At 45.6% G+C, this 13,792-nt stretch overlaps 1 protein-coding gene across 7 annotated transcripts in view; it reads right to left on the minus strand.

The window, feature by feature from the left end:
* The window catches only part of herc1 (HECT and RLD domain containing E3 ubiquitin protein ligase family member 1), a 66,393-nt gene that overhangs the window by 2,342 nt on the left and 50,259 nt on the right, over positions 1 to 13,792 (minus strand). For all 7 annotated transcript variants that reach the window (XM_041934566.1, XM_041934593.1, XM_041934574.1 and 4 more), the window contains exons 62-77: positions 12,599 to 12,898; positions 12,430 to 12,495; positions 12,187 to 12,312; positions 11,627 to 11,765; positions 9,991 to 10,172; positions 9,751 to 9,906; positions 9,384 to 9,506; positions 9,168 to 9,270; positions 8,636 to 8,805; positions 6,921 to 7,059; positions 6,264 to 6,433; positions 5,067 to 5,236; positions 4,589 to 4,754; positions 4,428 to 4,504; positions 2,908 to 3,160; positions 219 to 371 (exon numbers count right to left, since the gene is read on the minus strand). In XM_041934566.1, coding sequence (XP_041790500.1) covers positions 219 to 371; positions 2,908 to 3,160; positions 4,428 to 4,504; positions 4,589 to 4,754; positions 5,067 to 5,236; positions 6,264 to 6,433; positions 6,921 to 7,059; positions 8,636 to 8,805; positions 9,168 to 9,270; positions 9,384 to 9,506; positions 9,751 to 9,906; positions 9,991 to 10,172; positions 11,627 to 11,765; positions 12,187 to 12,312; positions 12,430 to 12,495; positions 12,599 to 12,898 — 2,493 coding nt within the window. The remainder of the gene's footprint in view (positions 1 to 218; positions 372 to 2,907; positions 3,161 to 4,427; positions 4,505 to 4,588; positions 4,755 to 5,066; positions 5,237 to 6,263; positions 6,434 to 6,920; positions 7,060 to 8,635; positions 8,806 to 9,167; positions 9,271 to 9,383; positions 9,507 to 9,750; positions 9,907 to 9,990; positions 10,173 to 11,626; positions 11,766 to 12,186; positions 12,313 to 12,429; positions 12,496 to 12,598; positions 12,899 to 13,792) is intronic.

Below are 13,792 nucleotides of genomic sequence, written 5' to 3' on the forward strand. Positions count from 1 at the left end.
GATATAATAGATTCTATCTACCTCCGTCCAAATCAGCATCAACTTTTCTTTTTCACTTTGAAACCTTCAGTCTTCCAGGATCACCTGATCTGAGACCATGAACATGAGACCCTCGCATCACTTCTGGATCTGAACTGATCCTGAATAAACCCTCACACAGGAGTTAAAGCTACAGACAGAAAGCTACAGCTGTCACATGGGAAGAAGCTTTACTGCACCTGTCGATCGATCTCATGCAGCCGGTACTCGATAGCTCTTTCCACGTACTCCTTCCTGTTGGAGAAAGTGAGAGGGATGCTGTTTCCTCCAGGGATGATGGGCACCATCTTTCCATCCGCGCTCTGCCCGACAAAGGAATCCAGAGGAATCATCTGCGAAACAAACACAAAGAATAATCAGGTGTCCAGTCAATGTGGCCGTACTGCTGTCAGTGGACATCTCCTCTGAAGCTTTAGGCCAAGAGTATCTCTACGGAACAAGGTTTTTATGAACGGGTCCCAGGTCTGTTACAAAGAATCAGCATCAATTCGACGCTATTTAACTGATCAATAGCTGGCGGTGATGACGTCCAAAGAAGAGCAGCAGTTCTCTCACAAAGGACACAAAGAAGAAGAAACATTTCAAATATTAAAAGATCTGATTTGTGACTAATTTCAACTGACGTCTGGCACTCCTGTCATTAAATGTGTTGTTACTGACACTGATTAATCTGTATTGATCGGATATCAGCGGACAGATCAGCCTGCTCGTACCGCAGGAGTTAGATGGAACAGCTCAAAGTGTTCAGAGCACAACCCTCATCCTGGAGGGCGGCGCCATCTGATTAGCGGCCTGCCGTGTTTTGCAGCGCTCCGCCTGTAAAAGCTTTCCTCCGAATGAATAACGATGCCGCTGATCGGTTATGAAATTATCTGTTCTTTTCTGCGGCGGCTCGGCAATGAAAGAGTTTCTAATATCGCGGTCGGACATCTGACAGCTCGTCTGGCGGAGCTCAAACCGAAGCCAACAGAAAAGGCGGACAAGGAGGTTCTGTCTCTCCCTCTCTCCCTCCTTCCACGCCAAAGCAGCAGATGCGGCCCCTTCCTCTCCTCCCTTGGCCTGGCTGAGGGAGCCAGCCGCGGCAGCGCTGTAGCCCCCCCCTCCTCTACGAGGCCGGGAGCGGGGCCAAGGCTCCGCCGGGCAGGATGTGCTGCATCAACAGCAGGCCTGGCATTCCTGCAGGCCGGGGCTTTGCGGCGCAGGGGTTGTGTGAGGTTGTTTGGACAGAAGAGGGGCTCCGGGACGCGGCCAGCCTACGGGATCTGCGGGTTTTGGGTGTGGTGGGAGGGATGTGTGGTCTGTATCAGTAATGGCTGGAGCCGCAGACGTGCCGATGCTTTATCAGCGCTGGGACGGGAACAGCGTGTTCCCGAGCAGGGAGGGGAGGCAGAGCGGCCTCAGCGGGGGCTTTCACAATGCTGAAAACTGGTTACAGCCACATTACTGTCGCTGTTCTGCGCAGTCTGGAATGTGAACGCAGATTCAGGGCAACGTTTGGTTGGTTAATGTTCAACTCTGCTGGCTGTAAATAGGATAAACCTCCTATAAATCACACGTGTTGACTGCGGGCTGCTGTTAGCGCTCGCTGGGCGTGGTGCGGTCGCGGTATGTGACATCATTTGAAGTTTGCTTTGGTTTGTGACAGCTGAGTCTCACTATGGTGATAAAACCAGGCTCTTGAGGCCGTGAGCTGCCGCCCGCGTGTGATTCTGGTGAATCAAGCGCTGACATGGCTGAGGAGAAGTAAACAGGCCGTCAGGCTGTCAAAACAATGATCAGTCACCCAGTGAGCCTTTAGTATTGTGCTGCTGGAGCCTGACATTAAGCTTAACTACAGAGTAATGAAGGTCTGATCTGCAGCGAGCGAGGATGAGGAAGGGCGGTGGCTGTGTGGAACTGGTTATTTACTGCTGAGCCTCCAGGATGTACAGCTGATTCAATCCTTATATGAGATAAAACCTGATGAAGATAAATCCAGCCTCAGCTGTGATATTTCCTTTGTACCATGTTTCTAATATATTTTCAGTTGTTACATTCAGATTAGAGACATTACGGCACTTCAGGTACCTTTTCCCGTCACACCTGTGTCACACTTCCCTTCTCTCTCCTTCATGAACCTCTGTGATGGTGACACGTGGGACGGTAAAACTCACACTGAGGCGACTACTCATCAATATTTCTGGGTGCATTCAGTGATTGTGGACATGCTGAACATTTTTTATCTTATTACATAAACAAAGACATTTAATGAAGATCCCTTAAACTTAAAATGCTTGTTAAAAACTTGTGACACAGATTTGAAGAGAGCGGAACATTAAACAGTAAAATAAACTAGTCGGTGCTCTCTGGTGGACAAAGGACGTAATGAAGATTCTGTTTCTAGATCTCAAAAGTTTCTTCAGCATTTCTGTAATGATATTTTTGTTACTCATCAAGCAACATATATCTGATATATCTGCATTAAGATAAATGCTGACTGATATAACGGATTTATCAGCTGTGCTTTTTATGAACTACTTTATGGTAATGTTGGATTTTGATATGATTTTGGTTCCAGAATAATGCCTGCTGCTCTGCTCATTGACGGCTGTTTCCAGTTTTTTTTTCCAGTTTGGAAACTGATGGACCAATCACAGCTTTAGAGGTGAAGCTAAGAATGGGGACATCCTAATCCAACATCAGCAACAAATACGTAGCTGCGATTGATGCAGTTTGAGTCACTTTACAGAAATAATGGCGCAAATATAGTGAACTGAAGAGGAAAGTTAGCTGCTCCTGGTTCAGCCGCTGGGTTCATCCCAACGACTGATTTTACTGTCATATCAACCCGAAGCACCTTTACATCAAATCTAAAAATCCGTTTCCCACCTCATGGAAATTATCCTCGGTGATGCCGCTGTCTTCAATGTGAAGAATGCTTTTGAGCGTCTGCACATAAAGGAGGTCCACTTCCTCCAGATCCTCCAACAGCAGGGGGATGCAGCACAGCTGTTTCCACACCAGGGGAGCCAGGTGCAGGTCCAGGGGCTTCTTGGTGCGGATGGCCACGCCCATCAGGATGCCCAGGAACTTGAACTGGAGCATGTGCTCGTCCAGGCACGCCGACGGGTTGAGGAGGAACCTGCGCAGATCAAAGGAGACGGATGTTTTGTCTGGTTTAAATGTGTTTTAGATGACAGTCTGATGGCGGAGTGTCAGGTCAGCTACTGAGCACTACGACTGAGCAGGAGACTGCGTCAGTGACGGAGCTGGAGGCGGGAACGAGAGGAAGACGAGGAGGGAGCCAGCAGAATGAAACAGACAGGTGTTCTGCAGATGTTATAAGACAACAGTGAAGACAGTGAAGTAATCTTTTCTAAAACATGACATGTTGGCCTTTCAGCAAAGATATTCAGGTAGTTTCAACTAACAGGATTTGTTCTTGTTTTCGACACTTTATTTCAGCTTCAGCTACATTTGGAGCTGCTTGTGTTTCTGTCTGATGTTTGTATCTGTGTGATGACAGAAGGGGCTGCAAGATGAACATGCAGCAACGCAGACGACGCCACAGGGCTTCAACCTCGGATACGAGACAATTTAGGAAGTTTACATTTTACATAAATAAGAAAAAAAGAGGCTAATTTGGAGAAGATAAATACAGAAAAAGAACACTGTGTGCAGGTTTCTTTAATTTGCATGCATCAAAAAACTGCCAGACTATCAGTGTTGATCAACATCTTTAAAAAGCAGCATCATATTAATCCAACATTACTATTTTACCGATGATATTTATCGAGTTCTGTATGTAACTAAAAGTATCATAGTTTTAATTTAAGGTCGACGTGTTGGGCACCAAATAAATCACACATTTGGTATTCTGTTGGGAAAATATCACATTAACATCAATTTCAAGAGTCAATACGAAATGTTTCTACTTGCAACTCTTTTTAAGATAAGTCCCAAATATTTCAGAACAGTACACTGCAAAAAGTGAAATTTAAGTAAGAAGAAATATCTTAAATCTTAGACTAGATTTCATACTCTAGGTTTTTTGTCCTTGTCCTTTTTTGTCGTTTTTTTTTTTTTTTTTGTCCTTAGAATTTCCTTAATTATAAAACTGTTTGATCGACACTGACAAGAATTAAACTGTTTTTTTATTCTTTGCATTCAGACAAATGTGCTTGTTTTTAGTCTGGCTGAACTACTTTTAAGAGAACTGTGTGTCTTTGAGGCCATTTATTTCTACTTGTTTTAAAAAACCTTGCTTAGTGAAATTTTCTAGTTCTGTTGGCAGATAATTTCCACGAGTTTGTTCCTTTTTTCCTTGTTTTTGACAGCTGACTTCTTGCAGTGTGGAGGCTGTATGTTGATAAACACAGGCCTCCTCGCTCCGTCAGGTGGTTCCTCACCTGTCTCTGTTGTAGCCGACCTCTGCTGTGGCGTTGGGGGAGGGGATGAGCAGGTCCACCACCCCCGTCTCCAACTCCTACGAAAACATAAGACATCCGGTCACCTGCTGGCTGATAAAGAATAATGTCAACAAACACGTGCTCGTCAGATCTGTCCATACCTGACACATCTCTGTGATGGTGTCGTCAAAGACCCCCCCGGCGTCATCGGCACCTTCTCCCACCAGTTTGACCTTCCAGGCCCTGGAGGGCAGTCGAAGGTCGGAGGCGTTCAGCTTCACGACCTGACGAGCGATCTGAACGAAGATGGGTTTACACTTCCGTCCTCTGCAGAGTCACAGAGACGCGAGTTTATCCCCGACACATAAAACAAACTTCAGCCTCGTCTCGCTCATGTTAGCGACCCCCTCTGTGATTCCTGTCTATTCTACAGCCCATCTTATCCAATAAATGGCAAAATGGGGCAAAAGTCTTTTTACATCATGTTTATGACCACAAAGATTCGATGGATGTATTTTGCATTTCCTTTGACACACTTCTATCATGGTACTGGGCTTCCACAGGTATGCATATTCCACCATGTGTACTGGTGCCAAACTGGGAAACATGGAATAAGACAAAGCCCAGTGGAGTACTGACCGTGTGGAGATCCGTTTGACAGTGATTTGGGGGCCATAGTTCTTGCCCTGCACCATGGTCTTGCCTATGGAGCGCACCATGGGCAGAGTGTACACTCTGGGGGCCAACAGGGGCCGCAGCTGTCCCTGAACGATCCCCCAGGTGCCGGCGTTGTAGTGGGACGTACAGCTCTGCAGAGGACACATTTACCATCAGTACATACCGTCACAGTGATGTAGCATTCACTGCATCCTGCTTAGCAAGAAAAGCATTTTGTTCCTTGCAGTCAGGCCTCAAATGTGATCCACAGGAGCTCGACATAGATTTTATTTAATTTGCTTTATATTTAAGTCTTAATCTACGGTCTGGGGTGTCATGTACGACCTCGTGTAAAATCGTCTCAAAGCAAAGACAACGTGTGATTCGGGTTTGAAGGTGGAATTAAATCTTAGAATCGTTACATAACTGTTTGATGTGCTCTGCAAGCTGTTTCAGTCAGACATCATGACACTGTGTTTAGCGTTTTCTGTGGTAGAGGGCTGCATTGGGATTGGGTCCCGCTGGGTCCCGCAGGACCCAACACGAATCTCTCGGGAGCGGGCGGTTTGAATTTTGCTGTGGGCGGGAACGGGCGGCTAAAAAAAAACACTGCGGGAGTGACGGGATGATGGAGTCAACAACGGAAATGGAAAAAAAGCTAAAACAAGGTGTCTACAACAAAAAAAATATCACTGCGTGATTAGGGTAGAAAAATAAATGAAATACAGAGGACGAGAACAGACTATGAAACAGCCTTTACTTCATTAAACTCTAAATGAAAACAACGGAACAGAAGCGCTATTCCTGACCAGTGCGTCAAAGACACGCAGCCCAGGGAAACGAATCAAACATCCCCATGAGTATCTATCAATAGCCTATAAAATGACGTGTTTTCTCCAAAATCAATTCATTTCTATTATTGTGCGGGAATAAATTCTCAGAGTTTTGCTGGTGCGGGCGGGAGTGTAACACACATGCTGCGGGTGCGGGAGGTAATGGTCAGAAATTCAGCGGGAGCAGGATTAAGAAAACAGTCCCGCGCAGGGCTCTATTCTGTGGCATAATAACTATTAATAATCTCACATGAACTGTAGCTGTACAACAACACTTTATTTACATTTCTGTGTTTCTCTGCAGTCTGAGAAGAGATTCTTGTACGTGTCCTGGTTCTTCGCCTACCTGGTTGTTGGGGCTGAGGTTCAGCAGTCTCCACGAGGAGTACATGAGGTCGGAGAAGTGGTAGAGGAGTCGTAGGCGAGCCCTCACCGCCTCGATGCTGACCTCTTTCAGCCCGCTGTACTGAGGAGGCACCGCCACGGGGAGACCCAGCTGGAGTGGAACCGACGAACCTGAGGAGGAGGAGGAGATCACCAGGAGAGCGAAGGAGAGAGGAGGAGGACGGAGCAGGGAGGTGTCACAAGAGGGACAAGAGGTGAGGAGCGAGAGACAGAAGAGATTAAACTATAAACTAAATCTTCAAATACAACAAGTTCAACTTGCTGAGCTGCTGCCACAAACCCCCTGAACACAGAATTGTATATGAAAAAATGTGAAAACGAGCACAGAAACAATCTGCCCAGAAACAATCTGCCCAGAAACAATCTGCGGTTGTAAACAAACAGAAACACACTCAACAAGATGTGTTCATGCTCCAGGATGAGTTCTCACTTTAATGTATGACGGGCAGCAGTGCAGAACTCCATCTACATTTAGTTGTATTTTACTGCAGTGAAATCTGACCTCCAGGATAAAGTGTCTGCTAATTCGACTGCAGGGTAATGTGGGGGGGCATTGTGTTGCATTGTGTGTGTGTGTGTGTGTGTGTGTGTGTCTCACCTGGTGCTCGAGGCGGCACAGAGGGAGCCGTCCATGCAGCACTGTGGCAGCGTCCTGCAGAGATCTGGTGGATGTGTTTTCCCTGCAGCATCGTCACCACTGTCGGCTCTCTTACGTGGTTGGTGTGACCCAGACCCAGCTAGGCAACACAGTTACACTTTAAAGTCAGGTCAATTAATCATGAATTAATCATATCACCCAAATTATAACATGCATTAATATTTCACAGTCACAGGATTTCTGGATGAATGTGTGTAAAGCTGCTGAAACCTTTCAGAAGGGAAAAGAGAAAGAGAGAGAAACGTTTTTTAATTTATGTCAGTCATTAAATTTGGTGTCAGACTGTTCATTTAACATCTCCTCACATTTTATAAAATAACCTGAACTCTTATGCGTTTTTCCAAAAGTCTTAATCAGCAGATGGAAAGTTTGTCTCCATGAGAACTGAGCAAACTACCTGCTGATGAAGACTTTGAAACACGACTAAAAGCTCTGACCAAAAGCTAGTAAGTGGACTTTATGTTCAGAGTTTTTGTCAAACTACAGTTGAAGAATGGACTTTCTCTGTTTTCACTCTTTATGTTTAATCTCTATAAACAGGGTTGGGGTTAGGCGAGGGGAGAGATTTTGTTCTGCTCTCTGTTTGCAGTCCAACCGGTATTGACCAATCACGGTTGAGCCAGCTTTGTTTTCATGCAGGTAAACAGTCTGTGGAGAGCAAAACAGGCAGAACACACTGTCTGAAATTCAATCTCAGAGCCCATCAGCCGTCGTCTGCTTTATCTGCGCTCATATGCAAATATCCGTTTCCGGAGACGATCTGAAAAGTCAAGCTGTTGTCGAGTTGGAAAGTGAGGTTTCCTGACTGAACTCTAAACGCTGACCGGCACACGGAGGAGGAAGTCTCGGCCCTGAAACGTTCACCGTTTCCACGAGAGGAAATCTGTCGTCAGACGACAGCTGAGGGGTTCAGAGATTACTTCACGTTGGACCTCTCAGAACTGTTTCACTGGTTTTCAGAATAATCTGAGTCACATCTGATTTTCATCTCAGCTTTAAAAATCTGATCAAAATGATGATGAAAAGTAAGAACACTTTGACGTTATGGTGCTTTGAAATTGGGCGAGTTTCACAACCGGATGTCTCATGTCATTCTTTTTCCTTCCTGAATAGAAGACATGATTGTCCCAGTCACTCATGTGAAGGCCTGAAATCCGTCCTAAACCAGACCGCATTCACTTTTTATCTTTTTTAATTTGATTTGGAGGTAGAGCTGCAACTGAGGACTATTCTCATTCTTGATTATTTTTTTGATTAATTAATTAATCATCTGTAAGAAAATTGTGAAAAATGTCACAGTTAAAGTTTCTAAAAGCTCGAGTTGATTTAATCAAATTGTTTTGTCCAAACAGTCGTTTTTCTTATAAAATTACCAAAATTGATGCTAATTGATTTTCTGATAATTGATTTGATTATTTGTAAAATATTAAAAGTGTTTAAAACTGGAATAACATGCTGACTTTAAACTCATCACAGCATAAGACTGTGATTCATTGACTTTACTGAACTGAACACTAAAACTTCATTATTGTGGAGCAGAAGCTGGCTGAAGGTTAGAAGAAGCTCCGCATCCTGACGTTATTGCTACTGACAGCTTGACTTCACTGTCCTCTGTTTCACCCTTCAGTCTGGTTCAGTGTGGGGGGGCAGGTTACCTGCCCCTCTGAGTTGCTGCCCCAGGTGTAAACGTCCCCCGTGGAGGAGAGCACCAGAGTGTGTTCAGCTCCTACAGCGACATCCTGGATGTGGATCCCCGACAGAGCCGGCACCTGCTGGGGCCGGTTGTGGTTCCTGGCTCGGCCTTCTGGCAAACCAATTAGGCGATCTGCGGTATGTTAAAGGAACGAAAAAACTTAGTGAAAAAAAAAAACTTTATTGTAAAAATACTGCAGCTGCCTTATTTGCGGCATGACAAAATGTTCTATATAATTATGAATATGAAGAACCAAATCTGCCCAAATGCAAATGTCAACACAGTATTTATTATTATTGGAGTTGCAACTAACAACTACTCCAATTATCAATTCAAATATTTTACATATTTGCTTGAAAAATTACTTAAGTGATTAAATAATCAATTATCAAAATAACACAACATGAATTTTCTGCAGCTAATAGTTGCAGCTCTAATCATTATGTTGTTAAAAATCAGTGGGGGGGGGGGGGGGGCATTAAACCACAGATTACCTTGTCCGAACGTGAAAACTTTGCCATCTTTGGTTAAAGCCACAGAAAACTGTGTTCCACAGGCCACTTTTTTGATGCTGATTCCACACAGCACGTCCACTTTCTGAGGAATTAGAATTAACATAAATACATAAAACTTCATTACATTCAGTCAAAACATCGTGTGTAATTAGTTTCAGCGGTGAACCACAGGGCTCTCAGTGACACAGCACCTACCTGAGGTGAAGACTTGGCTGTGGAGTTGCCGAGTCCCAGTTTTCCATAGTCTCCATCCCCGAAAGCCCAAACCATCATTCCATCAGCAGAGACGACCAAAGTGTGGTTCAGACCACAAGCCACCTGAGGAGGGAACACATGTCCACATAAACTCCGAGAGGTCGTCAATCATCTGTGTTTACTAAACCTTTCAGCTGTCAAAACATGGGACGGAAAAGAAACAGTCAAAGATGAAGGCTTCATCCTGCAGTCCCGTCTGTGAACTGTGGCACACGAACGCAGCGTCATAAAAAAAAAACACTCAGCAAACTCCTGAAATGAACGTTGCCTTTTCCGTTTGGTCAGCGCCAACGTTTTGCCGCCCTACCTGTCCGACTTGGTAGCCCTCCAGAGCGGTGACCTTCTCCGGAAGCTTCTTGTTGGAGGTGTTTCCCAAACCCAGTCTGCCGTAATCACCGTTACCGAACGTGAAGAGCTTCCCGTCAGCTGTTACCACAGCAGAATGTTTGAAGCCACAGGACATCTGGAGGCAAAGACGGCAAAGTGTTGGAAGAGTATTGTTATCTCTACAATCCCCGTTGCCTGAACGCGCTGTGTGCCCACTGACCTGCACCACCTCTTCTCCTTGCAGGGCTTCGATCTGTCTCGGTCGGCGCTGGCGGTCGCTGTTCCCGTGGCCCAGCTTCCCGTAGTCCCCGTCTCCCCAGCTGAACACCTCGCCGCTCTCTGTGAGGGCCATGGAGTGACCGTCACTGCCACATGAAGTCACCAGCTGAGTCACGACGAAGCCTGAGGGACAAAGAGGCGAACATTGAAGACAAGGCAGCTTTTTGAACAGCACGCTGGACTCTCTCATCAGCAACGAAGCTTGTTTTTGTGGAGCTTTAACTTTAATGCAGCATATTTTTACACATAAAAATGATCATTCTTTCATTGTAATAGACATTTGCACCTTTCCCTCAACTTCTAATCATATAAATGTCAGCTGAGTGACGCCACATCTTCTGCTGCAGGATGTTTTGTCTTATTTCTAAGTGCAGGGTCCAGGTCCCACAGCCGGCTCCATTGTGGATCTGGAGTCTTTGAGGCAAACAAACCTCTTTATGAATCTTTAATGTCTCTTCACTCTTCAGCACAAAGTAATGTAGGAAACATTTAGGCAGCAGCTTTTCGTGTTTAGCCGGTGCTGACTGTTGCTTTCACAGTGACAAACATCACAGATGGCAAATTTTATCTGCTGCAGCTCATAAACGTTAATTCCATGATGGCTAAAATCAAGCTTATAGGTGTCGTCTGCTTAAAGATCTGTCTGCATGTCATTACATTAAAATCTTTGATGGGGGGCAGAAACTCCTCTCTGTAACACTGCTGTACAAACTAAGTGGACTGTGTGTTTTATTCAACAAGACCAACAGAGTGACGATGCTTCTCTTGAGAAATGATGTAGCTGATGTCATAAATTTCAGCGAGGATCCCTCAGTGAGAACTTGAACAATAATAATAACTAGACAATTCCGGCGCCGCCGAAATTTTGACAGTGGCACGAGGGGGCTGCTGGTCTTATTAAACTGAATCAATAAACATGAAATGAACCATCCCTATTATCATCCAAAGTTTCCTTTTACTAACAGAGCTAACGGCACTAATGCTAACGGCGCTAACAGAGCTAATGCTAACGGTGCTAACAGAGCTAACACTAACGGAGCTAACAGCTAACGGCGCTAATAGAGCTAACGGCGCTAATGCTAACAGAGCTAACGGTGCTAACAGAGCTAACGGTGCTAACAGAGCTAACGGTGCTAACAGAGCTAACGGTGCTAACATTTCTAGTAGAGCTAGCAGAGCTAACGCCGCTAATGCTAATGGCGCTAATAGAGCTAACAGCGTTAACAAGGGGGACCTGCAGAGTAAGGTCAGCAGGCTACAGCTGTTATTCCAATGTGTCATATTTAATCAATATCTAAATCTCCTGCTCTTTCATTTTACAACATTTTGTTATTATAAACGACTTAACTCACAACTCTCTCAACACTCAAACCTGTATCATGTCAGCCTCATCAACTAATCAAGTCTGATGTCACATCTTTGAGTCTTAGTGTTTATAAATATGATGCTATCCAAGCTGAACCCCGGTGTCTCCGTCATCAGAGGACACACGTTAGCTCGTCGACAGTGACTGAGCCACAGCGACATTCGTCATCTAACAGTATGTTTGCTAAGAACAGCAGATATGTCAGCGGCACCTTGCAGAGCGGAGATGACGGTGAGAACATGCAGGTCGTCAGAGTTTCCCTGCCCCAGGCGGCCGTAGCTGCCCTCCCCACAGGCCAACACCGTCCCGTTCGGCTGGATCACAAAGGTGCAGTTCTGACCACAAACCACCTGAGGGAGGAGAACAGGCGGTGAAGAGGGAAACAAAGAGGAAACAGATGCAGGGAATGTGGCGGGGATGGTGGCACGCAGCGGATAAACAAGGGGGGCGATAACCAAAGTTTATGACTCTGGACAACAAAAGGGAGCAGATGTTAAGATGGTAAACAACCAACTGTGGAAGTGGAAACAGTAATCCTGAGATTTAATATTACACTTCATAAAGATGAAGATTGATGAAACATTTCTAAAACACTGGATCCCCTTCTTTCAAATAACACAGCGATGTATTCACATCCACACAGCGCAAGGGGGGGGGGGGGGTGTACTTGCTCTTGCTGTAAAGTTTACAAAAATGAACCTCATGTGACGTAACTCCGTGTGATTACAGGCAACAGAAGGTGTTTGGTGGATGTAGTGACAATCTGTGTACCTGCTGTGCCTGGGAGAAGGATGGAGCTGTGGTTGGCACCAGGATGTTTCTGCCAGCCTCAGCCAGCTGCCCATGTCGCCCTGCGCCCCACAGATACACATCGCACTTCCCCCCCAGGTGCCAGTCCTGCAAACAGCCAGCATGCACAGTGAAAAATGGACAAGAAAGAAACAAAACGGTAGTTAAACTAGCGGTTATGACAAATTGTTTATTACAGCCAATCTAGGTCTCAGTCTAAAGTACCTCTGGTCTAGAGGTGGCCCAGGACATGATCTGCTCATCCATACCAGACCCCCATTTACTGTTGTCCTGGAAAAACAGAGTGCAAAGACTGTTATCATGTGCAGCAGCAGGTGTTAATTGCAGTAGAAATGACAGCTCCGAACGTTAAAGCAGCAGCAGCCACCCCCACCATGAGCAGAGCCATCTCATCTTTGGGCACAGGCTCCAGGTCCGGAACGGAGAACGACTCGGAGAACGTGGCGCCTCGGGCGAGGGCCTCCGCCGCCTTGACCGTCGTAGAGAAGCAGTCCAGCCAGGCCCACTCGCTGGCACACCAGACGGCGGTGCCAGACTCTGGTGGGCAGTGTTGGAGGGGAGGGGGCACAGGGGGGCGGCACAGGAGCTGGTCCAGGTGGAGACCCACAGCCAGGGAGGCCAGGCACTGCATGTAGGGGCTGTGAACGAGCTGCTCCCCGCAAACCACGTGGGGCTACGAGGTAAGAAGGAAAGGAAATAGAATCAGTATCCGGTGCTCCACAGTAATACTGAGAAATACTGAGAGTAGTTTGTTGGTTGTGTGCAGTAATGACCCCTCCTGTTGTACCGTCTTTTCTCAGGGGACCTGGTCTATCGCTTTTTAATTCACAGACTGGGAACGTCATTCAACAACCTCCAGAGAAGCAGTGTCAAGCTGTCACATTCAGTCGTAGGTCTTTATCGCTCACATATTTAAGGTTTATTGTAAAAGGTTTTGGTGCAAAAGTGGGACGGCAGAGTGACAGCAAGACATTTCCAGTTGAAAAAATGTGGCACCTCTTATCACCACGGCAACAGGTACTGTAGCCGTGTTCCCTTCTGGTGCATTCATTTTGTAGAAGGAGAAGTTAGTGCTTCCTTTCGTCTCTACTTACACTCGGTATGATTATTAACACTAAGAGCTATGTATCAAATGAAAGTAATATGTATATTTATATATATAATTTATGTGTTGCAAAAATATGATGCTGTATTTTAGAAAAAAGACGTGAGCTTTGTTGGAAACATACAAGCTGCATTCAACACTCTGCTGCACTGAGTTGTGTTTTGCAGAGCTTATCTGGTGATTTAAAGGATAACTTTTGTTTTTTAAAACCTGGACCTTATTTGTAGCATTAAATACGACCATTTACTCACCCAGACAACTTTGGTGGTATTTGGAGTCGTTTTGAAGAAATTAGCCCCAGAGGAGCGGCGCGTATATCCGTATAATGCGAGTACTCGGGGCATCCATGCGCAGCCTCTATATAACTCATAATCTGCGGCGAAACTCGTTCATATTCCAATATTTTGTTATGATATGCTGGTGCTATTCCCCTCTGAGCCCGTCGTGGCATGTTATCAACAT

Source organism: Chelmon rostratus, chromosome 1 (assembly GCF_017976325.1).
Source record: "Chelmon rostratus isolate fCheRos1 chromosome 1, fCheRos1.pri, whole genome shotgun sequence".
In the NCBI taxonomy this organism is placed as follows: Eukaryota; Metazoa; Chordata; class Actinopteri; order Chaetodontiformes; family Chaetodontidae; genus Chelmon; species Chelmon rostratus.